This window comes from Erpetoichthys calabaricus, chromosome 3 (assembly GCF_900747795.2).
Source record: "Erpetoichthys calabaricus chromosome 3, fErpCal1.3, whole genome shotgun sequence".
In the NCBI taxonomy this organism is placed as follows: Eukaryota; Metazoa; Chordata; class Cladistia; order Polypteriformes; family Polypteridae; genus Erpetoichthys; species Erpetoichthys calabaricus.
The window spans coordinates 198,340,386-198,366,674 of NC_041396.2; the positions used below are offsets into that span (position 1 = coordinate 198,340,386).

General features: G+C 37.0%; 1 protein-coding gene across 1 annotated transcript in view; it reads right to left on the reverse strand.

The window, feature by feature from the left end:
• Nucleotides 1-4,334: 4,334 nt before the first annotated feature.
• The window catches only part of prep (prolyl endopeptidase), a 345,233-nt gene continuing 323,278 nt past the window's right edge, over nt 4,335-26,289 (reverse strand). Inside the window, exon 15 of the mRNA XM_028797649.2 lies at nt 4,335-5,833. Coding sequence (XP_028653482.1) covers nt 5,539-5,833 — 295 coding nt within the window. The 3' untranslated portion in view covers nt 4,335-5,538. The remainder of the gene's footprint in view (nt 5,834-26,289) is intronic.

A 26,289-nucleotide genomic window follows, 5' to 3' on the forward strand; every position in this document is an offset into this window, starting at 1 on the left:
TTGAACCACTGGGACTCTTCCCAGAGTTTACTGTCTGGCCAAACTGAGTAATTGGGCAAGAAGGGTCCTAGTCAGAGAGGTGACCAACAAATCAATGGTCAATCTAACAGAGCTACAGAAATCCTTTGCTGAGAAGGGTGAACTTGTCCGAAGGATAACCATCTCAGCAGCACTGAGGCCGAGTGGCTAGATGAGTAAAAAAAATTTAAAGAACTCTGAGAGCATGAGGAAAATGTTCTCTGGTCTGATGAGACAAAAATTGAACTATTTCAACAGAACTCCAAGCACTATGTCTGGGGAAGACCAGGCACTGCTCATTCATCTGCTTAATACTATCTACAGTGAAGCATGGTAGAAGCAGTATATTGCTATGGTGGTTCTTCTCCGTGGTAGCGATGGGGAGACTGGTCAGAACTGAGGGACAGATAACTGCAGCCAAATACAGAGAGGTCCTTGAAGAAAATATACTCCAAAGTGCCTATGACCTAAGACTGGGGTAATGGTTCTCTTTCAGCACAATAAAGTCCCAAAGTGTACAACCAAAGCAACACTGGAATGACTTTGGTTCAAGTCTGTGGCTGTCCTTGAGTGGCCCACTCTTAAAACCATGTAGAACATTTATGGAGAGACCTGAAATGGCACTTTACACATGCTTCCTCCCAGTCTAATGAAGCTTGAGAGGATCTTCCAGAAGGAATGAGATAAACCGTCCAAATCTAAGTGTGCAAAGCTTTACAGAATCATCCAAAAGGACTCAAAGCAGTAAATGTTGATAAAGGGACCTCTACAAAGTACTCAATTAAGGGTCTGAATACTTGTATGAATGAGCGATTTTAGGCTTTATTTTTTAATAAATTTGCAAGCCTTTCTGAAAACAATGTTATCACCTTGTCGTTAAAGGCTAATTGTAGAAGGATGGGCAAAAATGTTTATCCATTTAAAATTACATCTACAACACAATAAAGTGTGCAAAAAATGAAGGAGTATGAATATTTTGCGAATCTGTAGTAACTGGGCTTTGGTCCCAGCCTGGCTACTGTCCTAGTGGCTTCTGCACATTGACTGCATAGGCATCAGATATGTACAGTATGATTACATGTGCTACTGTACATTGACAACGTGCTCTGTCCCATGCAAGGTTTTCTCCCATTTTGAGCCTTAATACTGTCAACACAGACTTGCCCAACTCTTGTTGCAAAAAATGAATGAATATATTTGCATCTTTTTGTCATTGGGTGCTGTTGAATTGATGTCAACTAATGGTGACCGAATAAACACTTGCCCTGAATTTTTGCCAAATGGCTAATCTTTCATAGAGAGGCATTCTTCTCCAACTGTTTTTTAGCCTCCCTAATATCCCTCTTGAATTAGCCTTCAACATTTCCAAACATGATGGATGATGTGTCAAAATATGAAAGTCGAAGCCTTTTCATTTGAGCTTCCGATGATAATTTTGATATTCCCTAATATCAATGCAATTATTTTTGGCCAGTTGACAGTGTACAAAGAATTCTTCAATAATAACCTAACTCAATGATGTTGATTTTCTTCCTGTTCACCTTCTTCATTATTCAACTTTGTCACCTATACATTATTGAAAATACCATGGCTTAAATGAGCTGGACCTTTGTGTGCAAAGTTACATCAATGAGAGTTTGCCTAGGCTCTTCATGGCAATACTATCAGGAGTAATTTGCTGTCAGACTTGTTGGCTGCTTGTCACCTTACTACTGAACTTTGATCCAAGTAGGCCCAAACTGTTCACTATTTTTATTTCTTCTCTATTAAGACTGAAATTATCCAGTTTACCAGTTGTCAGGATCAATGACTTCTTCATATAAGTCTGGCAGCACACTACATGACTTCACATCAGACGGTATGTCACTCTTAACAAGTACAGTTTCTGGATCTCATTGTGTGGAGAATGCCAGTTTACACAACTAGAAAACACAAAGGATGACACATTAAACAAGTTGAATTCAGAGCATCACAAGCATGCCTGACAGTGCTGGGGTCTGCTCAAATGTTTATTCACAGGTTGAGTTTAACTGCAGCCTTTGCCATTTTTTCCTTTTTCTGTTCTGTCATGGTACAACAAAAACAAGACACTGCATACAAAACTCAGTTGTGTTTGCAATGGTTAAAACATCCATTTTTCTTCTTTGCTTGTGACTGCACTGTATGCATTGTACTTACTTGCTGAACACTCACTGGTTGTTAGCTCTCACGCACATAGGCAGTCCACTCCGAAGACTAGCAATAAAATCAAACCTATGTTATTTTCTTGTGGCAAGTTGCAAGGAATGTGTTACTATGCAACTGAAATGAAAAATGAACTGAAAATTACTGGAAAAGTCACGTAAAGTGATTCTGGCTTTAAGGTGCATGCCCCTTTTCAGACTACATTCTTTGACCTTCGGAGGCAGATTTTTCAAATGGTCAGTGGTTTCAATTAGTTTTATGGTATAATCAGCATAGCGAATTGTGTTGAAGACTTTTACATTGCATTTTTCATCATACATTCCTGCTTCTCTTATGATTTGCTCTGTCTATAAATTAATTATTTCTCACCCTTTTTTGAATCCTGCTTGCTTAGGGCTCATTTATACTTCACGCTCCGAACGCGTATGCATCATGGCTGCCATGCGTTCCCAGTGTTCATTTGACCCGTCCTCTGAGCAGGACCTCAGAAATTAATGCAACGCAGGTGCGAGTTGTATTACCAGCAAAAAGTCGGGGGGGCGCAGTGTGGTAAAAGTCGGAACATGACGTCAGAGTCTCTGTTTACTATCTACATGTGACAGAAAGCCACTATGCGGATCCTAGTAGGTTTGATGTGCGCACTTCAATGTTTGATGAATGGTTCAATGTGGTGAAGCAAAATGCCGACATACAGATGCATTCGTGGTGCTTTTATATTCAAGCATCGCATATTCCCGATCGTAATGACAAGATACATTTTAAAAATTTCACATACCATCTTCTGTGCTGTTTTTTTTTTTCTGGGGCTTCCTCCTGACCTGACAGCGGTGGCAAACAGCAATAGATCACCACACAGAACACATTAAATGTATGATCTTCCAACTGTCTGCACATTTAGAATCCTTAGATTTATACTTGATGTCACTTTCATGATGAAAAGAATTAAAGTATGTATGTTACATTTTACAGATCGTTAATTTTGTTTAAATAATGAACACTGTTAATAATTACACACATGGGGGTGACACGGTGGCCGAGGGGTAGCACTGCTGTCTCGCAGGGAGTCACGTTGCTGGTATTCCCTGCCTGGAGTTAACATGTTTTCCTGCTAGGTTTCCTCAGTGTGCTCCGGTTTCCTTCCAAAGATATGCAGATTTGGTTACACTAAAATGACGCTAGTGTATGTGAGTGCTTGTATTCACCTTGCGATGAGCTGATGCCTCATCCAGGGATTGTTTCTACCTCGTGCCCAATGCTAGCTGGAATGGACACATCCCTGGATTGATAGATTTAATCATTAAACATCCTTTTCAGAGATATTGTGGTAAGGTGTCATCGGAATTTAATGGGTGTTCCAGGCAATTCACAACACAACGAAGCTGAACCAGTTCTCAACGTGATAATATCTTGCACTGCCACCTGGTGGATTCCTTCAGATTTACGTAAAGTATGCGCACAAGTATAAACAGTAAAACACTTATGTAGCAGGAGCGTCCGCTGAAGCGTGCGTCGCGTGAAGTATAAACCCGGCCTTACACTTGTATCTGTTTTGTATCTTTTTACCTGTGTACAAGGGAATCATGAGAAACACTACTGTGTAGTGATTATTACTCTTTGCTTGCAGCTGTGGGGTATGAATTCCTGGCCTGATATATGAATGAATATTACAAGTTCTTCTTATATCTATGTGGGTTTTTCTTCACATTCCAAAAACATGCAGGCTACTTTGGACTGACAGACAACTCTAAATTCATTTAGTGTGTGTGAGTGAGTCCTGTGATGGATTAGTGCACCATCCAGAGATGTCTTCTGTCTGTGCAAACACTGCCAGGATAGGCGACTCCTCACTCTGACCCTAATATTGAAATAACTGAGTTATATAATAGATTGGGTTTAGTACAAAAACGTTATGTCAAGTTTATTCATAAGATAATTTTTGACAGCAGCAAGAGAACTGGAATCAAAGGTTATTTTCATTCACTGACTTCATTTGCACAAATACAATAAAGAAAACAAATAGAGCATCATCCGGTACTCTCTTACCTGCTGTGTCTGGTAGCACTCATTATGATAAAAATTTTGGCAGAACCTGGAAAAATGTTTACCTGATTTCAAAAAGTAAACGGGAACAGTTTAAAGAGGCTTGAGAATGACATTGTTTTATTTGTGAGTGTGGAGCACATTCATTCATTTGTACAGAGGTAAGCATGTAAATTATTATCTCGAGGTAGAAGTTTAATGTAACATCCAACCAGCAGCCATTTACATACTAAACAGCTTGGCAGTAAACATATTAAATGATGCAGTGTAACACATAGCTTCCAAGAAGTCTCTCTGTACGCAAAAGATAAATAAATACTTGAATCTGCAACAACTAGTGTGACTCAGAAAAGTGGCCTCTGAACGTTTCATATTCCATGTACCACTACTAAGCTTATCATACTACCATTAAAGAACTAGAAAATACAGTATATGTAAATGACTTTCACTGTTAAAAAAACAATGAGTGAGATACAGACTTACAGTTTTACCCAAGAAGGTGATTAACCCTGGGACACTTTCATGACTGGCATTAGGGAAAATATCTACAGTAAAACTATTTGTAATTTGCTGCAAAAAACATGATAATCAAGCATTCCGAATAAAATGGAAAGCTGTTGCCGGACTATCAGACGTATTATACCTAAAAACCCACCACTTGTTCAAATCAGGACTCCAGATTTCTTACTACTTAGACAATGTAAATGCCAAGGTAAAGGAAATGATTCAAAACACATGAGATCACTTTTAGTGCTAAATGGTTTAGAAACCAGCAATGGTGCCAACAGATGAATTTTAAATCAGCAGTTCAGTCTTCAAATAGTATTTCATAACTCTCCAATAAAATCACATTAATAAAATAACTGCTCGATATGTTGAGGGGAAACAGCCATTCTAGTAATGCAAATCTATTTTTTATGAGCATTTGCTGCTAAGAATGGAAACATTTCACAAAGAATCAATGTTAAGACAGGCACACAAAAATCAGCCTGTTAAAATCATAATTAGCATTATAAAATAATTGGACTTCACTACTGAACAACTGGAGGTGTTTGAAAACAACACTTAACACTATCGATTCTCATTGAGAAGTCTAGGGAGAAAAATGCAAGTACTTAGGTGGCCATCACAATGTGTTTCTTGAGAATGTAATCTGTCTAAATAATAAAGTTCTGCCTAAAACTATTAAATGTACAGAATGCCTTGTTTTCATTTTTGTTTGTCCTGCTTTTATTTAAGGCCCTTCATTCTAGACTTTGTTGTTATTTGTAAAAAAAAATCAATTTAAAGGCTATTCTACTTAATCCATTGAAGGTCAAGGCATCTGGAAATAAAAGCAAACATGTCGGCCACCTCTTGTATAACTTTGCTGGTTGGCTTCCCAGCACCGTGCCCTGATTTTGTATCCACATAGATGAATAATGGATTGGTTTGCTTAGCACTCCTTCCTACACTATGCTGCAGGGTTGCTATGTACTTCAGGGAGTGAAGGGGCACCACTCTGTCATCATGGTCAGCCGTAAGAAGTAGAATTGCTGGATATTGGACACCATCGTCCTCTGGTATTTTAATATTGTGGAGTGGAGAATACCTGAAAAGAAAAAACAGAAAAAGAAAAACATATTTACTTGACGGTTTAGTTTTCTAACTGATATTAAAATGAAGCATCTATAATATAACACTACAGATAGTACAAGAAAAATATTTTAAAATGGAAAAAAATTGCATTATTACGTCACAGAACATTTGATATTCTGGCTGTGTGTTGTTCAATAAGACTCTCTGGATTGTACAGTTACTCACATTATACAATCAGTGTTTCATTAGCCCTAAAGACAGAAGAAGACCCCCACACCAGGCCAGATGCAGTCGGGGACAGCAAACATTCGGTGGAACACCTTCGAATTGAACAGTAAATTTGGACTGAAATGTTTCAAAATCTGATATTGTTATTGAGGTTGTCACCAACATCGCTGTAATGTTACAACTTTAGAACTAACATGAATTGTGGTTTTCATAGTCTGAATTCTTGGCTTTATGAAGCCTTAGGACTAAGCCATTATCAGAAGCAGAAAATTTAGCCATTGATGCATTTGTATTATGTTGTATAAACAGTATAAGCATCATGAGGTCACCATGAAGTGAACCTGTCAGGGTACTACCTTTTAAAGTGAGGTTCTCGTACAACCATAATGGAATGTAGTAACCCATCATTTACAGCAATACCACTTTACATGAAGATTGGACTAATGCTTCTGGATGTTACTAATTTTTGTCTCTGCATGTATTTCATTGTTATGTGACAAGATAAAAAAGGAAAAAAGCAAGAGACAGTATGCTATTTTTCGCTGCTCCCATATTCAAGCTGCAAACTTGCCAAATATGTTAGAATTACATCAACATCAAAGTTATATTAAAACCTCACTATAACGGTTGAAAAATGTGTTACTGGGTAATCAAAACTCATTTATATGGAAGTTTCTCATGACAAATCAATGGCAGGTGAAGAACAACTTGCATTTATTATCATTTTGGTGCCAAATATGGACCAACTCTTTATTTTAGGTGCTGAATTGCAGCTGTGCAATATGCATATCCACAAAACTGATAAACACCAAGATCTGTTAGGTGCAAATTGTTCCTATAGTTTCAGCAGAATAATTCTTGTGTGTTGAGAGTTTTATTCCATTGTTCTATTGAACAGTCTTTGGGAAACCTTGTCTCTACCTGAATAAAGTGAACAGTTAATAATATTATTCACTTACTTTATTGTTCATGTTAATTTACTTAATCAATTGCTTACACGTTAACTTAAGTCTCAGTCTCTTAGGGCTGGAGAATGTCTTCATGGCAACATGTCAAGTCAGGGACCCTATTTATTTTCAAGTACCAAACTTAGACTAGCACAAAGCTCTAATTCATCCAGAATGTCTGTCCCTGGGTCTCCTGTGTGCTACCACCACAAATTATTAGGCCTGCCAGTCCAAGAATTACTTCTGTGCCCACTCTTTTATCAAGACCCATAGGTACTTCAACTCTCCTACTAATCTATAGAAAGCCAGCCACTCAGTAACAGAAAGAGAACATGTGAGGGTTCTAATACAGTTCTGACTGCATCATACTCGACTGTGAACCACCCCAGTGTGAAATGGAGATCACAGTCCCATTTAGACTGAGGACTGAACTGCAAAGATCCTTCCTATGAAAGGCTGTCCCTGAAAAAGTTTAGCACAAACAAGAAACAATTATCACTTTGCAGAAACTTTAGAGTCCAATAGCTTAGACTGAAGTAAAAGTGCACCAGACAACCATATCAACAGCTCTACATGATGGCTGTTAATACACATGAATGTAAGCTTTTTGCACTAATTTAGCATATTGCTAGCTCCCTTTTATATCACATGTACAACAGGATGCACTTTCTAAGTATCTGTGAGGATCTGTGGATGATTCAGGTCTAAATCTGAGGCACACATATGTACTGCTAAGGAGAACTTCTTGCCTTCTCCTACAGGAAATGTGAATTGAAATCCGAGTTAAACATCTTGCTGACTTCCAACATACAAATAAGCCAGCTAAAGTGGCTCACAATATTTGTAATGTAATGCGGACTACAGGAGCCAAATACTAGAATGCTATATGGTATATAATAAAATAAAATGAAAAACTGGCCTAAAACATTACATTTGTATTTTTGCTTTTTGATGGAATATTGCTTTAAAAATGGGTATTTAAATAACACCAGTCTCAGGCACATCCCCCAAATGATACACAACTCATTAGTAGCATCCTGGGTAATAGCTAATCCCTGAGGTTACCTGGGTTAAATTAAATGTCTCAACTGGGCTGACACTGAGTTTGTCTAACCTCTTCTTTTTTGGGACTTTATGAGTGATACTTGAGTAATTAAACAATATTATGCTCCAAGTATAAAAGAAACACACCAAAAAGATGTTAAAACTGCATCTTAAGAGCTGACCCATATTTGAGTTTTACAAGAAACAACTTTAATTTCAAACCTTGCATTCAAAAAATTATCCAAACATTTAGTAAAGTAATTTTTTGACAAATTTTACATTTGGATATCCATAGGTGATATTTGAAATTTAACCAAATGCTTAAATAGTGAAAAAAAAAAATGATAATTTTGAGAAGCATTAAAAATATAATGAAATGCTGAAGACATCTGCTTTCTGACCAGTGGCGAAGGACTGGTACATTCTTTCTTAACACTAGAATTACCAGAGCCTACGAAAAAACTCGTAGATCCGGCCCACCTTAAATTGCTTCTTAAATCCGTTCACACCTCTCCGCCAGCATCCTTTGTCCTCTAAATGTGCTGATAAAAGACAAGCTGCCAGCAGCCGGCTATTCCATCCCCCCACCGACTTAGAACGTGAGCGAAGTTTTCCCAGCTCACGCCTTGATTGTTTACCTGGGAGTGAAGTGGAGTTTTACAGTGGAAATAAGAGATCATTATTCTAAAGTAATCTGTGTAAACACATTGTTAAAACAGAAACTTTTTCATATTTTAGTAATAAATGTTACAAAATGTAGTAGGCATAAACTATAGAATATATAAAGCCCGAGTTCCAAAGATCAAATAAACACTTTCACAAAAGCTTCAAGAATGATTCAACAGCTTCCGTGGCGTAGCGCGCTAAGATTTGCCTCTTAGCGCAGAGCAGCTTTTCCTTGCCTCACAGACCTGAGTTCGATTCCCCGCTGGGGATGAAGTGTTGCTTTTTTTTTTCTTTTCTTTTTAACCTCAAACGGACATAAAATTTATACATTGGTATGCACTGTCAGTTACTGAGATCGTTATATTTTCATGTGGGATGCTCCTTTTCAAATATTTTTTTAACAATTGAGACTGCAATTAACAGGAACAACTGTCCATATAACTTATTTTTAAGATCCATAACACACAGACAGACAGAGCACTGCGTAATAGAGAGACAGACAGGCAGAGAAGTCACTAGATATAGAAATAAACAGGGAGGCCACGTGTACTGAAAGAAAAAAAGAACAACATGTGCGTTGTCCCTGACTCTCTAAGTAAGATCGGGGGAGGGGTGATGTTAGAGCGCCTGCGCTTATTCAGTGCAGCTGGGACAACGCACATGGTGTTCTTTTTTTCTTTCAGTACACGTGGCCTCCCTGTTTATTTCTATATCTAGTGACTTCTCTGCCTGTCTGTCTCTCTATTACGCAGTGCTCTGTCTGTCTGTGTGTTATGGATCTTAAAAATAAGTTATAAGGACAGTTGTTCCTGTTAATTGCAGTCTCAATTGTTAAAAAAATATTTGAAAAGGAGCATCCCACATGAAAATATAACGATCTCAGTAACTGACAGTGCATACCAATGTATAAATTTTATGTCCGTTTGAGGTTAAAAAGAAAAGAAAAAAAAAAGCAACACTTCATCCCCAGCGGGGAATCGAACTCAGGTCTGTGAGGCAAGGAAAAGCTGCTCTGCGCTAAGAGGCAAATCTTAGCGCGCTACGCCACGGAAGCTGTTGAATCATTCTTGAAGCTTTTGTGAAAGTGTTTATTTGATCTTTGGAACTCGGGCTTTATATATTCTATAGTTTATGCCTACTACATTTTGTAACATTTATTACTAAAATATGAAAAAGTTTCTGTTTTAACAATGTGTTTACACAGATTACTTTAGAATAATGATCTCTCATTTCCACTGTAAAACTCCACTTCACTCCCACATAATCAATCAAGGCGTGAGCTGGGAAAACTTCGCTCACGTTCTAAGTCGGTGGGGGGATGGAATAGCCGGCTGCTGGCAGCTTGTCTTTTATCAGCACATTTAGAGGACAAAGGATGCTGGCGGAGAGGTGTGAACGGATTTAAGAAGCGATTTAAGGTGGGCCGGATATACGAGTTTTTTCGTAGGCTCTGGTAATTCTAGTGTTAAATCCATTCGCACCTCTCCGCCAGCGTCTTTTGTCCTCTAAATGTGCTGATAAACACAAGCAGCCGACTATTCCATCCCCCCACCGACTTAGAACGTGCACGAACTTCTCCCAGCTCATGCCTTGATTGATTATCTGGGAGTGAAGTGGAGTTTTAGAGTGGAAATAATAGATCATTATTTGGAACACACGCATTTCATGTGTGTTCTGTTTCTACAGTAATCTGTGTAAACACATTGTAAAAACAGAAACTTTTTCATATTTTAGTAATAAATGTTACAAAATGTAGGCATAAACTATAAAATTTGTGAAGCCTGAAGCCCAAAGATCAAATAAACACTTTCACAAAAGGTTCAAGAATGATATGACAGCTTCCGTGGCGTAACGCTAAGATTTGCTGACTCAGAGTGCAGCAGGCTTGCCGGGCCTCAGAGACCTGAGTTTGATTCCCCGCTGGGGAGAAAATGTTTTTTTTTTTTTTTCTTTTTAACCTTCGCCTCTCTGCCTGAACAAAATTTCTGACAAATCTAAACCTTTCGCTCCTACCCGATAGATGATTGGTTATGATGGGGGAGGGCGCAAAGCAAAAATAGCAATTTTAAAACAATACCAGTATTTGCTAGACAATTCTCACTTAGATGTTCTGAAACTGTTTAAAGCAAGGTTTTAAAATTACATTCTCAGAAAGTGAAGGGAAAACCACCTTCTGAAAAATGTACTCCTTCTTAGTGTGTGCTAGAGAAAAGATTAATGAAACTGAAAGTTGTGCATCACAGTCATCTCACCACAATGATACGATGTGTATAGTCAGCTTGTAAGAGGAATAACCAAGTGTCTTCTTCCACTGGCCGTATGGAATGCAGTTGTGTTGTACTCCTGGATGGCCTAAATTGATAATCAGTTACAGCCACTTGTCTCGATGTTCAGTCTAACCTGGAGTCCTTTATTGCATTCTTTGCTCTACTTAACTGGAATATTATACCACCTCCTACTATGCAATGGCTTAAGATGTGTTATAATATTGGAGGAGAAAAAAAAAAACCAAAAAAAACACGATTGTTTGGGGGTTAAACAGTTTATTTTATAAACTCAGTCTTTTGTCTTTTTTCTTGCTACACATAGTGATCCTTCCCGCTATTCCACTATTGTATATTTTACCGTTATTTATACTTTTTTAAGGAAAAGGTTGAAAGAATATGTATAGCAAAATGAAAATAAGGACAATAATATCTTATTAATCAATATGAAATATACTATTTTTATCTCTAAAGAAAATGGGGAAAACATCATTCCTATCTACTGGCATTATTCAATTTAATCAAAAACAATGGTAATGAAAAAACAGCTTTATTTTCTGTTTTTTACAATTGAAACAGTGTTTTAGCAAATAAATATCTTTAATGAAACTGGACACATGTATACTCATTTGGGTAAACGACAGACACTCAGTACGATTTGAGCTGTTATGCAGTACTGCAGTACGTTTTCTGTTTTGATATTCAAAAATGTTATTTCTAAGATACGTTATTTTTTAAGTACCATTTCTTTCAGTTTTATTTGATGTCACTTGCTGTTTCCCTTATTAAATAATTAATGTTAACTTATTACCAGTGCCACAACTTTTCTGAATGTCTACTTCAGGTTTAACATCTAATCAATTAAAAGATTTATATTCTGACTAATTCTGTTTAGCAATATAAGTGATGACTCTAAAGAATGCAGTTTATATGCATGAAATACTATTTCTGAACATTTTAATAGCACCAATCAACATAATCTAAAAACACTGAAACGAACTCCGAACAAGGACTGAATACTGATTTCAGAATTGCCTTGGAAAAGATACCAAAAACTCAAATACAGTGAAGAAAAATCAGTTTCTAACAGGCAGGCGTCAGTTTCTTAACATTGCTATGTTAGAATTAAAAACATGTATGAAAAATAAAATGAACGTTCAAGTTTTAAATGCAATGCCATGAAAAAGTATTACTCCTGTCTGAGTTTACACAGCAATGCATATGTTTCGCAGTGAACCTAATCAGACTTTTCATGATTTATAACCATATATTGAAGAGCATCTCAGAGGGAAAATGACTCTAAATATTACATATTAAATAATATAACACAATACTGTGAGGATTTAGATCCTGTTTTACTACTATAATCAAAAACAACATTAGCAAAACTGTTGTTGCATTATATTGTTGGTGAATCTCATGATCACCTCTGCGCTCATTAATATATTCTGATGTGTCATGGCAATGTGCAGCATATTTGTTCCTGCAAGTACGAATTTCACTGCACTAAGCAAACACTGCAGGACACTTTGAACAAGAGGTATTTACATATGGTGAAAGACTAAGCACAGGACATTGCGGATGCAATGAAAAAAGGAATCATCCAGCGGGATGGAAGACTTGCACTAGTGAACTGCTTTCTAAAATGGAAGTGTCGTACACAGTTTGTGTTCATTAGAGGAAGGTAAGGATGAAATATCTACTTTCAATGAATTGTATTTTTCTTAACCCAACTCATTGTAATGAACATATTTAGTGGTGTCATACAGAAGTGTAGTAGAGGATGGAATAACATTCAGAAATGCTTAGTGATAATAGCCATTTCTACCTCAGTATGACTGTAGTACTAGGGTGTTGTACCGTGTTAGCCATTATGAATGTAGGGAGAAGTCAAGCAAAATGACACCTTTTATTGGCTAACTAAAAAGATTACAATATGCAAGCTTTCGAGGCAACTCAGGCCCCTTCTTCAGGCAAGATGTAATCATTACATCTTGCCTGAAGAAGAGGCCTGAGTTGCCTCGAAAGCTTGCATATTATAATCTATTTAGTTAGCCAATAAAAGGTGTCATTTTACCTCAGTATGAGTGAGGAAAAACATATAATGAAATCGCATAGTATAACATTCTGAAAGCAGAAAGCACAAGGTAGGAACCAGGACAGAACAGGATGGCAGTCCACTGCAGGGTTCAATCACATACAGTTAGGTCCATAAATATTTGGACAGAGACAACTTTTTTCTAATTTTGGTTCTGCACATTACCACAATGAATTTTAAATGAAACAACTCAGATGCAGTTGAAGTGCAGACTTTCAGCTTTAATTCAGTGGGGTGAACAAAACGATTGCATAAAAATGTGAGGCAACTAAAGCATTTTTTTAACACAATCCCTTCATTTCAGGGGCTCAAAAGTAATTGGACAATTGACTCAAAGGCTATTTCATGGGCAGGTGTGGGCAAGTCCGTCGTTATGTCATTATCAATTAAGCAGATAAAAGGCCTGGAGTTGATTTGAGGTGTGGTGCTTGCATGTGGAAGATTTTGCTTTGAACAGACAACATGCGGTCAAAGGAGCTCTCCATGCCGGTGAAAGAAGCCATCCTTAAGCTGCGAAAACAGAAAAAACCCATCCAAGAAATTGCTACAATATTACGAGTGGCAAAATCTACAGTTTGGTACATCCTGAGAAAGAAAGCAAGCACTGGTGAACTCAGCAACGCAAAAAGACCTGGACGTCCACGGAAGACAACAGTGGTGGATGATTGCAGAATCATTTCCATGGTGAAGAGAAACCCCTTCACAACACCCAACCAAGTGAATAACACTCTCCAGGAGGTAGGCGTATTGATATCCAAGTCTACCATAAAGAGAAGACTGCATGAAAGTAAATACAGAGGGTGCAGTGCAAGGTGCAAGCCACTCATAAGCCTCAAGAATAGAAAGGCTAGATTGGACTTTGCTAAAGAACATCTAAAAAAGCCAGCACAGTTCTGGAAAAACATTCTTTGGACAGATGAAACCAAGATCAACCTCTACCAGAATGATGGCAAGAAAAAAGTATGGAGAAGGTGTGGAACAGCTCATTATCCAAAGCATACCACATCATCTGTAAAACACGGTGGAGGCAGCGTGATGGCTTGGGCGTGCATGGCTGCCAGTGGCACTGGGACACTAGTGTTTATTGATGATGTGACACAGGACAGAAGCAGCCGAATGAATTCTGAGGTGTTCAGAGACATACTGTCTGCTTAAATCCAGCTAAATGCAGTCAAATTGATTGGGCGGCGTTTCATGATACAGATGGACAATGACCCAAAATATACAACCAAAGCAACCCAGGAGTTTATTAAAGCAAAGAAGTGGAAAGTTCTTGAATGGCCAAGTCAGTCACCTGATCTTAACCCAATTGAGCATGCATTTCACTTGTTGAAGACTAAACTTCAGACAGAAAGGCCCACCAACAAACAGCAACTGAAAGCCGCTGCAGTGAAGGCCTGGCAGAGCATTAAAAAGGAGGAAACCCAGCATCTGGTGATGTCCATGAGTTCAAGACTTCAGGCTGTCATTGCCAGCAAAGGGTTTTCAACCAAGTATTAGAAATGAACATTTTATTTCCAGTTATTTAATTTGTCCAATTACTTTTGAGCCCCTGAAATGAAGGGATTGTGTTAAAAAAATGCTTTAGTTGCCTCACATTTTTATGCAATCGTTTTGTTCATCCCACTGAATTAAAACTGAATGTCTGCACTTCAACTGCATCTGAGTTGTTTCATTTAAAATTCATTGTGGTAATGTACAGAACCAAAATTAGAAAAAAGTTGTCTGTGTCCAAATATTTATGGACCTAACTGTATACAGCCACACTCAGACCTGGCCAATTTAAAGGTGTCAATAAGGTAAATTTGCATGTCTTTAGGAATGCAAGAGAAAAAAGATAAACACAAAATTAGCCTTTTTCTATTCTCAGCATGTAAGATTCTAATGGAATAAAAATATCTAATGTCAGTAGCAATTAGAGCATCCACTTCTGAAACTCTAGTCTTTATTAACACAACAAACCACTACTATGGCTACCTTTTTCTAATTTTCAGGCTGATATTATGTCTGATACTTCACTTTTCTAATAGGTGTTATCGCTCCTGCCAGGAGGGAAAAGCGTTACATCAGATTTACTAGCCACAAAAATATGCCATTTTAAATCTACTTCTGAAGTTCAAAGTATTTAAAAATCCTTAAAAGCACCACATGAATGACACACAAATTGATCATTAAGTAATGTTAGAAAAACAATTTGTTTTCTTTATCATATAAGTTATGATAAAGCCTTTTTTTAAATAAATATCTTTAGTCATCTTGCACATCTGCTCCAGTTTGGCAAATGGACAGGTTCCTGCAATACAGAATAAAAACTATGTAATATATACCAACATTTTTACCTTCATCTGTGAGGATTTTTAAAGGCTAAGAGCAGTTTAAATAAGACTGTGATGGACTGACTAGATCAAATTTCCATACACACCTATATATAAATTAAATATGTATTCATAAGTTTTCATTCTTTGATGTTTTTATACTTTTTGTAATGTACATGATATAATGTATTACCAGTTGCAGAGTTTCCCTCATGCATGTGTTTTTGCTCATCAGTTTGGTTCTACTAAGCACATTTTCAACAAATGCCGTAGACCAAGCAAATTACAAAAGATGCTACACGTAAGCTCACAAAGAAATCCTGGCCTTACCATACCAGTTATTGGATGGAAAACATCTCTGCTCTGTCACCTTGACAACCACAAACAACTCTCAGTGGACACATCTCTTATTAGTTAGACCCTTGTGAGATTCCATCTAATTAAATTAATCATACACAACGCTGGAAATACAAGACACTACGGGCAATTAAAAACAGCCTCTTTATTATTAGATTTATAATTATAATGCAAGAGATGACTTAGGGAAAATTAAATGGGACCATAATAACACCTATACTGTACCACTTCAAAAGCAGTGTTTAGTTTTTGACAATTTTAATAGACAGGATGATCCAAAAAATAAAAAGTAAAGCAAGTTATTTTTCCTGCTTAAATGAACAAAATAAAAACAAAAATAAAGTCATTTTAAGCAGCACACACTAATTTTCCAACCTACCTAATCCAATGCTGGGTTTTGGTGAATGGAGGCTTACCTGTCAGCATCATAGATGATGCAGCAACCACTCTCAGTCTGGACAGCGCACCTACCCGCCAGCTAAATGTAAGTATCATGAAAAAGCAGACTGTGGCGTAGTTACAACAGCCCTCTTATGTGGACCTTACAAAAGGTATTATTTGCTTTCACAAGTGTTGGTTGAAATGAAGAGGTGAAAGTAAAGATTACACTTAAAAACCAAATAGAATTACATCAAGAACATGCCAACTGTAAACAACTTTAATCTGTGGCAGCGTAGTAATGCTTCTTTTTATTATGAACAGCCATTCATTCTTTTTTAATATCCATCCACCTACTTCAAGATTACACTTAACAACTTTATAGAACGACATCAAAAACTAGAAAACTGTAAGTGACTTTAAGAATATCCATCCTTTCATTTTTAGTCTACTTAGGCACTTCAGGATCGTAGGGATTTTGAAAAATGTAGCCAATTAATATGTGCCTCATGTAAAATTACTCTTATGATTCGGTATGAGTGGCAGAATAACCATTGACTGGTTGGAATGAAAGCTTCATTCTATTATTGAGAGGTACAAGGATTAAAGCCTACGTCATTGCTTCATCTGCTGAGTAGCTTTAGGTTTGCTTTTATAACCAGTGCCAGTTAAAGGTTATTGATAATAGCATTTTTAGCAAAAGGAATTGATCAGGCACAAACCTCTGATGACATCTTTTTTAAGGACCTTTATTGTGGCTTTGCCATAAAATGATTAATTAAAATGGTAATAGCTACTTACAGACCTTCATTACATTCATTTTAATTTTTGTTACCATTTTAATATACAGTAATCCCTCCTCCATCGCGGGGGTTGCGTTCCAGAGGCACCCGCGAAATAAGAAAATCCGCGAAGTAGAAACCATATGTTTATATGGTTATTTTTATATTGTCATGCTTGGGTCACAGATTTGCGCAGAAACACAGGAGGTTGTAGAGAGACAGGAACGTTATTCAAACACTGCAAACAAACATTTGTCTCTTTTTCAAAAGTTTAAACTGTGCTCCATGACAAGACAGAGATGACAGTTCCGTCTCACAATTAAAAGAATGCAAACATATCTACCTCTTCAAAGGAGTGCGTGTCAGGAGCAGTGACTGTCACAGAGATAGCCCTATTGATTTGTTTGCATTTCTCTCTGTTTGGCTTTTAAGTATGCGAAGCACCGCGGCACAAAGCTGTTGAAGGCGGCAGTTCACACCCCCTCCGTCAGGAGCAGATAAAGATAGAGAGAGAGAGTTTGTTTTTCAAGCACAAATCAATACGTGCCCTTCGAGCTTTTAAGTATGCGAAGCGCTGTGCAGCATGTCGTTTCAAAAAGCAGCTGCACAAAAGATAGCAACTTGAAGATAATCTTTCAGCATTTTTAGACGAGCGTCCGTATCGTCTAGGTGTGCGAACAGCCCCCCTGCTCACACCCCCTACGTCAGGATCACAGAAAGTCAGCGCAAGAGAGAGAGAGAGAAAGTAAGCTGGGTAGCTTCTCAGCCATCTGCCAATAGCGTCCCTTGTATGAAATCAACTGGGCAAACCAACTGAGGAAGCATGTACCAGAAATTAAAAGACCCATTGTCCGCAGAAACCCGCGAAGCAGCGAAAAATCCGCGATATATATTTAAATATGCTTACATATAAAATCCGCGATGGAGTGAAGCCGCGAAAGGCGAAGCGCAATATAGCGAGGGATTACTGTATTTAAAAACGTATTAATTTTAAGCAAATCACATTTCAGTGCGTAATTTCTGAAACACAGGGTTTTTCTATTGCATATAATTTTGGAAGCACGTAACTTCGTTCCATTATGATACCACTTCAGGCATATACACAGACAGCATTCTAACCACAATGTCTTTGGCTTCCTCTTGCCCACATCCCCCCAACCCATGCTGGTGTAAGTCTCCACACAATTATGTTCTGCTTTTCATTCCTCAAGCCTAAATCACCTGCATCTGTTTCTCCTCTGCGCAACACCTATCACCTCCACACCAAGTCTTCTTCTTAACTCACTATTCATCTTCCTCTCACTCCATGACAGTGAACACATCCACCTTATCATCTGGTCTTCCTGGCTTTGCTTCACATTCTGCTTTCATCTGCCATGCGTCATTCTCATAGATCAATGGTAGACAGCTCCTAGAACTCCTTCCGTTCATTTCTTATCCTGACTATTGCTATTGTTTCTGCACACAAGTCTATACTCAACATGGCACCTAAATAGCAGCACTTTCCTTTCTTAAAACATATTGACATTGACTATATCTAAGTGTACACTTATTGCATTAGCAATCTGTACCCTTCATACATCTACTAACAAAGGTTATGTTTGGCACCTGCAGACACCTTTCACACCATTGCATCTTTTATTCACTAACTTTCCAACAACCCATGAACTGGACTAAGAACCACTGTATTGATTAATAATAAACAAAATGTAAATTTATTTTTATTATTTCACTCCACTATTTCAGGAAATATTCCACAAAATACTTGTCAATTAACTGAATTCAATAACAATTTCCAATACATTAAACTTACTAATTAGGCTTCTCTGTAAAAGTCTGCCATTAGCCACTCATGACGCATTTACTAGAAGTGACTAAGTGACCTGAGAAAACAGATTTATTATAAACATACTTGAAAAATATTTATAAATAAAAATGTAAAAATTGTTAGGAGTATCAGTACAGTAAGAATCCAATTTTGTATACTGGTACAAATTTTACATTTCAAATTTATTATGTAAATCATCATTCATTTTACATTCATTGTGGCACAGTGAGTTAGTTCTTCTGCTTCCCAGTTCTAGATGACTGGGTTTGAACTCCGGTCTCTAGTCACTGTGTGGCATTTACAATTTTCAAACTAATATAAGGATTCTTCTTTAAGTGCTCCAGTTTTTTCTCCCATATTCTAAAGACATTCGTACTGGCCCAGTGTAAGAGACTACAGTTCGCAGTGGCCTGATGTCTCCTAACCACTATCCAATGACAGAGTCCGGCTCCTGCTGTTCTGTATTGGACAGAATGGGTACAGTAAATGGATGGATGTTAAAGGTTTCCTTATTATATTCCTGGTATTTTATCTGGGCTATGTTTACAAACCATTTAGATTGGTTCAGCACTTTGCCACACTTAGTCTTTTATGACTTGTGCTGAGCAAAGCTAGAAGAAGAGTAATGACTGAAGAGCTGCATAATTCTTGACTGCCATCATCATAATTTGATAAATGCACTAAAAATGCCAAAATAGTGTAATTACAATGAAAAATGACTTGAAATCAAGATAAGCTTTGACTGCAGCTGCAGAGAAACTAGTGATTATCATAAAGGATGATTCCAGTATCGTTATAAAAGATTTGATACTATCAGCCTGGGCAGCAGTTCAGAAGAGAGGGTTCTAAATCTACAAGAAACCAACTTTACACAAAAGCATAATATTTACGCATTGTACACTGATTTAACACATGGGTCAATATGAATCATGTAATAAGAGGAAAAAAAGAAATGCAATCATGATAGACCTTTTTAAATACAACAAAACAAAACCTGTTCAGTTTATACAGTATACTGCATTAGCAGACCTCATGACTTCATTTAATTTCTTCCACAATGCCCAGACTTTCCTGTTATGTTTCATTATTGATTGAAAGTTTTTTTGATTATTTTAAGAAGCACCAATCATATGGGATGTATTGGTATGTTCACAATACTTTTTCCTTTAAAATCAAATAATATCAAAACGTAAGGCTTATGTTACTTTAATTGCTGCGGAACATATGTAGGTTGTAACCTAATAGATGTTCCCTGAAGAAGGCCCATTTGTAATATTCTGATATTTCCTTTTTTCAGTTTTTGCTAACCTAAACTTTAAATTTACACCTCTGGCAGTTTACTGCTTAGCTTTTCACCATTTTATGTCATTCATTGAATTTCAACTGAAGAAAAACTGAAAGAACTGAGGTGTTCTAAAACTTTTGACCAATGGTGAATACACAAATATGTAAAAAATATTTTATTTGAAGAAAACAACACTGCATACAATTAAGTTGAACTTACACAACAAATTACTTCATAGTCAAACTAGAAAAAAGAAAAAAAACATTCCCATGGGCGGAAACATTTTCAAGTAAGTTTGTTTTACACCAGATATGAAAAGTCCCTTAGTAAGCTTTGTAAATTAAAGTCTAATAAAGTTTGATCCAATGCAATGACCAGCCTGTTAATGAAGCCTGCACTTCATTATGAATAAACTGGTAGCATTTATTTTAGGTGGTCACTATAACCATTTTATTAATTATGTTATTAAAAATGATATATTGTTTTTTATTACAGTCAAAGTCCCTCAAATAAAGAAAGTTTGACTATCAAAGAACTGAGTACGAGTTTAGCTCATATCCAGATTTCTTTAGGAAGCAAAACACAAAATGCACTAACATTTTACAAATACATACAAGTGCAGAAAATAATGAATACTGTATATGGTAAAGCAAATTTCTCAATTAAAAAGTAGAAATCAATATCCATTTGTTCTTTTATTGAAAGTTAGTTAAATATTTGTGCACTATTTGTTTAATCAGAACTAAACTGACCAAATTCCTTACTGAAGATGCCTTCTGTTTAAACTGTTTGTGCAACACTGCTCTACTATAAAAATAGATAGAAGTCTAATAACATATGAAATTATCAATTTAAAAGATTTGCTAAAAACTGTTCTGGGATGAGCAGTGAAGTGACCCTCTAAAATAGATTCATTTTATAAACAGGTATTTCCTACGTTAAATAGAAAATTAAAACCACATACTGACTGCCTTGGTTAAACATACTTCTTTATTTGTATTTAAACCACATCCGAATGTTTATTTGTACAAGATTTATTTATTAATCAGGGTTGGCTCTCATGATAAAGACATATATCTGGCTCACCCTTGAAACTGAACTACTTAATAGCAAAATGTAAAAGAACTGGCCTCGTTCCAGGAGAGACTTATTGCACTGACCCCTCATTTGTTGGACATCAAAGCTATGAAACGAAAAAAATTATGAGCATTGAGCCACAAGGTAAAACTGATATATAACATTATACGAATTACTCCAGAATATACTGCTAGCCAAGGGATGTGTAAATATTAGATTGATAGTACAAATACTACACATTCAGCAATTCGCAAAGGATCCTCTTTATTCACAAAAGTTAATGAGGATTTTTTTAGATGACATGGTAACAAATCTTATTTAATAATTTGTGAATGAAGGGCACAGTGCAATAAAAAAATGAATATGGATGATTCCCTGGCATTGGAAACATTGATTGCAAAGTACAGTGTGTATCCTTGGGATGGGGATATGGTTATCCACAATCTAAGCTCCTAGTCTAAGTGCGCCTTTGAGGAAAAAATGAGGTTGAAACGATCTGGAAGGTGGTTTGAACTTGTACAACCTTCCCTCTAGCTATGGTGTACCACTGAAATGCTGAATTATGATGAATGGATCTGTACACCAGAGCAGGAGTGTTTGCTGTGGCTTATGTTTCTTTTCACCTATTACTGTGCCTCCAGTGTGCCATTGCCTGACAAGAGTAGTTATGCAGCCATCACCTGAGGCAGGGTTTCACCGAGTTAACCTCACTGTTTTAACAGGAACCTGGTTTTCTCTTACTACTTTTTTGGAATGGCTTTTTCATCTTTGCTGTGTATATGATTTTTTTCATATTTATGACCTTTCATTGTTGTCTTTACTCATCTCTCTTTACTACCAAGTTTTTTTTTTTTGACGTTTGCTTTATATTGTTGCCCATTTCATAATTCTGTCTATTGCTTCTCCTTATTTGTACCATTTTAATCATGTCTTCATTTCCTCCTGCAGTTCCAACCAGATTTTCAGAGAAATCTATATTTAGTGCCACTAACAGGCCACATACAGTATCCCTATGCTGACACAAGGGTCCGCAATTTCTGCCTAACAGTGAAAAGAACCGGGGCAGGCTGAGAAGGTGTTACTTCATCATCTTTTGAAAATATAGAGAAGGTAAAATAGAGTACTGTTGCAGAAATTTAAAACTGATCTCTTTTTTCCCAAAAAGTCATTATGCTCAAATATTATAGCATAAATATAAAAACAAACTTAATGTTTATTGTATTTTCTGAAATATACTTTAGCATATCATTATTAATGTTCAACATTTATCTAAAAAAAAATTGCATCTTGGTCCATAATTTTACTTCTGATTTTTAAATGTTTTTTTATATGAATCTGCTTGTACCACGGCAAATGGAAAAGCAATTTTACAGTCACTACAGTAGTTGACTGTAATGATATGAAATAGTACATAAAGGCCATCTTTGGAAGATCTAAGGAACAGGATGTATTGGCACATTCTGTCAAAGAACTTGTGGGTAATTAAAAAATAAAGGGTAAAGCTTATGTAAAAGTTATGCAAGTATATGAAAGTAAAAGCAGATAAGGAAGCACTAGGCTGAACTCAAAAAGTGCAAAGAAACACTCTTTGGGATTTGTAAAGCCAAAGGAAGGTTAAACAGAATTATGTAACACCTAAGAGACCCAAGTGCAATAAACTGAGCATCTGCAAAAAGAAAAAAGAAAAAACACGCCATCCTTGAGGAACATGGGCTTACAGTTTGATCAAAACACTAGCTTTTAAAACAGCACAGTGGCAGGCAGAATGAGGAGATGAAAGCAACTACAAAATAGAAAAATATTACCATATTTTTTGCACCATAAGACACACCTGACCATTAGATGCACCTAGGTTTAGAGGAGGAAAACAAGAAAAAAAATATTCTGAACCAAATGATGTACTAATATGTTTAATAAAATATAGCAGAATAATATTTCAACCATGTAAATTCAACAGCAGTATTAAGAAACATCATCACTGTTTAACAAATAAGGAGAGACTTTAAGGTTGAAGCACTCTTCTAGTTTTATGGAAACCCCAAGAACTCCTCATCGCCAGTGTCAGAATTTATGAAGCTCAGTTGCTCACAATCACTTTGCAGGAGCACGTACCTATCATCACGCAACATAACCTGTCCAAAGCCACCAGGGGACAAAGCACGTTTGGACCAATGCTCCCTGAAGTTATATTGCCAGTCTAGTCCCATCTATATTTGTAATGCCACAAAGCCCTTCATCTCGTGTTTTGTTGTGGGTTTCCAGTTTGAAAAACGAGAATGCGGTGCAAGCACAGCCCTCGATTCCAAAAAATTGCTCTGCATACCTGTTTGTCTCGTCTGACAGTAGCTGAAAGGCAGCTTCAGGAAAGAACAGCCTGAAGTAGTCCAGCGGCTGGTAATCTGTCGAGTCCAACAGCAAGCCATACTGTCTTGTGAAGTCCGGTAGCCAGTTTGGCTCCCACGGATCAATGTCTAGGTATTTCTCCCACACGAACCTTGCCATAGGTGCATCGGCTGCACGAATGTGCTCAGCTGGTGTCCCGATCAGCTGATGCCAGTTCCTCACTCTCTTCTTCGATCTCCTGATCACTCTCAACAAAATCAGATTCTGAAAAATCAGAGTCCGACTCAGTGATAATGCGCAAAACATCGTCTGCTGAGTATTTTGTTTTCTGCACTCGCTTTGCTCCCTCGTGAGATGTCGATGCCATCTTGCCTTTGTTTACATTTCGCAACTCACGCACACGCAAGGATTAGATGCCGAGTCAATGAGTCTAACATTCCTCCAAGCACAGAGGGAATGCCTGTAACGTAACAGTGAGTTTTGTCGCCCTCTACCCCTGGATGTCTACTTTTGTCAGGTAATACACATCATGGTCTGTGACGCAATATTCGCTCCATAAGATGCACAGACATTTCCAACCTTCTGTTGGGGAAAAAAAAGTGCATCTTATGATGTGAAAAATACGGTAATTTTTTTTTTTACAAAAATAAACAATTTTCCAAACATCTTTAATATCTGTTTAATTTTATAGATTAAAAGTTAGAAAAAAATAAATAGAAATACAATGAAATGATACAAATAGAAACAACATTAACACCTTGTGCCCTAAGGGTTTTTGTACATTATTAGGCCTAAAGTAAACACACAAAAGTAAATGGATAATTTTCTGCTTATGTAATAAAGGAGCTTTAAATGACTAAAGCATAGAGAGGATAACACTTCAAAATTGTTAAAAGAAAGACTTGTATGAATAAAATCCTTTGTTTCTGATGCACAACCTTGGAATCAAGTTTCTTTTGTGCCCCAATATGTCAGCTATCATTGTACCAAGTTTAGATGTCATATCCCATAGTATCGCAAATTTATATGGTTGGGCACAAGGTTTCCCCCTTTTTGGAAACATTTAGTCTCTTGCACCTAAACAATCTTTCAAAACAAGTATTGCCGTTGCAGGTATATTTTTTAAAAGGAAAAAATATACATATAAACATACTCACACATACAGTATATACAGTATATATATATATATATATATATATATATATATATATACACACACACACACACTTTATATATCACTCTAAAGCAACAAGCAAACAATTTGTAAATATGTACGATTAATCATGTACTCATCCAAACCTTTACTTTCAAAATATTTTTCATTCCTGTCCTTAAAACAATTTCTGTTTACCACTAAACACAGACAAACTTTATATTTTTGTACAATAGATTGGGTTTTTTGCTGCAATTCACACAGCTTCTCCCGACTTCTATTGAAGTTGCCCCAAAAAGGCTTAGTGTGATTTTATTTTTTTTATGTGTATTTTCTTGTTATTGTTGCTTTCTTCTTGCATTTCACATCTGGAATAAACAAACTACATAAATACATTTTATTTTAGTTTCCACCAGTTCTAGGGGCAATGTTTTTCTTGACAGCTCTGAACACAGGGAACACACATATACCTAAACTATTCACACACGGACCCATTAACCTAAAAAGTACATTTTTGGCATGCAAGTTGAAAACTGGCATACTTTAAACAGTGGAGTGGAACAGTGAAGGGACATTTTGTTGGGGGGGGGGGGTTCCTCATGTAAAAAAACAAGCAGTAGCATGGTGTGATTCAGTGACGTTCGATCAAAGTGTGGTTCCCCATGAAAGTTCGCATAGCCAGTGACATTCAATTAAAACTGGGGTGGAATGGAGTGGGGTGTTTGGTTGGTGGTTCCTTACATGAACCTTTGCTTGAGTGAGTAAAGCAAAACGATACTTCACCAATGCAGTGAGAAGTTGATACTAGAGGAGCATAGCCCAGAATACTAACAAAGGGAAAACATGCTTCAGACAGCATCTGGATATGGTAATTGAACCCATGAGGCTTGAACTATAAAATTGCATGCCACAACACTTCAAAGTTATTCTAAGTAGTACAATACATTGTCATACACATGCGCATGGGAGGCAACTGAAGAACGCAAAAAGGGATAATTCCATACCAGACCAGGGGGTGGCAGAGTGCACTGATTCTTCCTCTTTTGCAACTCCAGACCAACCACGGGAAATCCCGCCTGGACTTAATGAAGGCACTTACAGTTCCGGGCCCAATTACATCACTTCTGGTTCCTACCAGAATAACATCATTTCCCCTGTCAGACTTTAAAACCACCATGTTTCTCTGTTTGAACTGTTCATTTGTTGAACATAACTTATCATGTCTGGCAGCTTATTTCAAGTATATGGGCAGCTGCCCCCAAACCTTTTCCTCTGTTGTATGAACCCTTTCTCAACATCAAGCATAGCACTGAGTCCTTCAGCAAATACAAAATTCTCAATAGAGTCCAAACTGTGGACTCAGGGTCTTCATATTCCATAACACTAGCATTCTGTAACTTTTCTAGGACTTCAACAGTATGTTTTCTTTCTTTCTTTTTTCTTTTTAAAAAGGTATTTCCCCAGTACAAATTTCAAGTCTTTATTGCACATCAACCAAACAATCTACAAGCAGTCTCACAGAAGCTTGTGTGTAAAGATGCAAGACGAGTTGTCACATATACAATTTATTTCCTGCCTTTTACACACAGCTGTGACATGCAGTATAAATTACCAATCATAGGAAAATTCAGAAACACAGCTATCTGACAGTAGTGAGTCTTTGATGGTATGTGGCTCGACCTAAGTTGGATCTTTGATAAAATC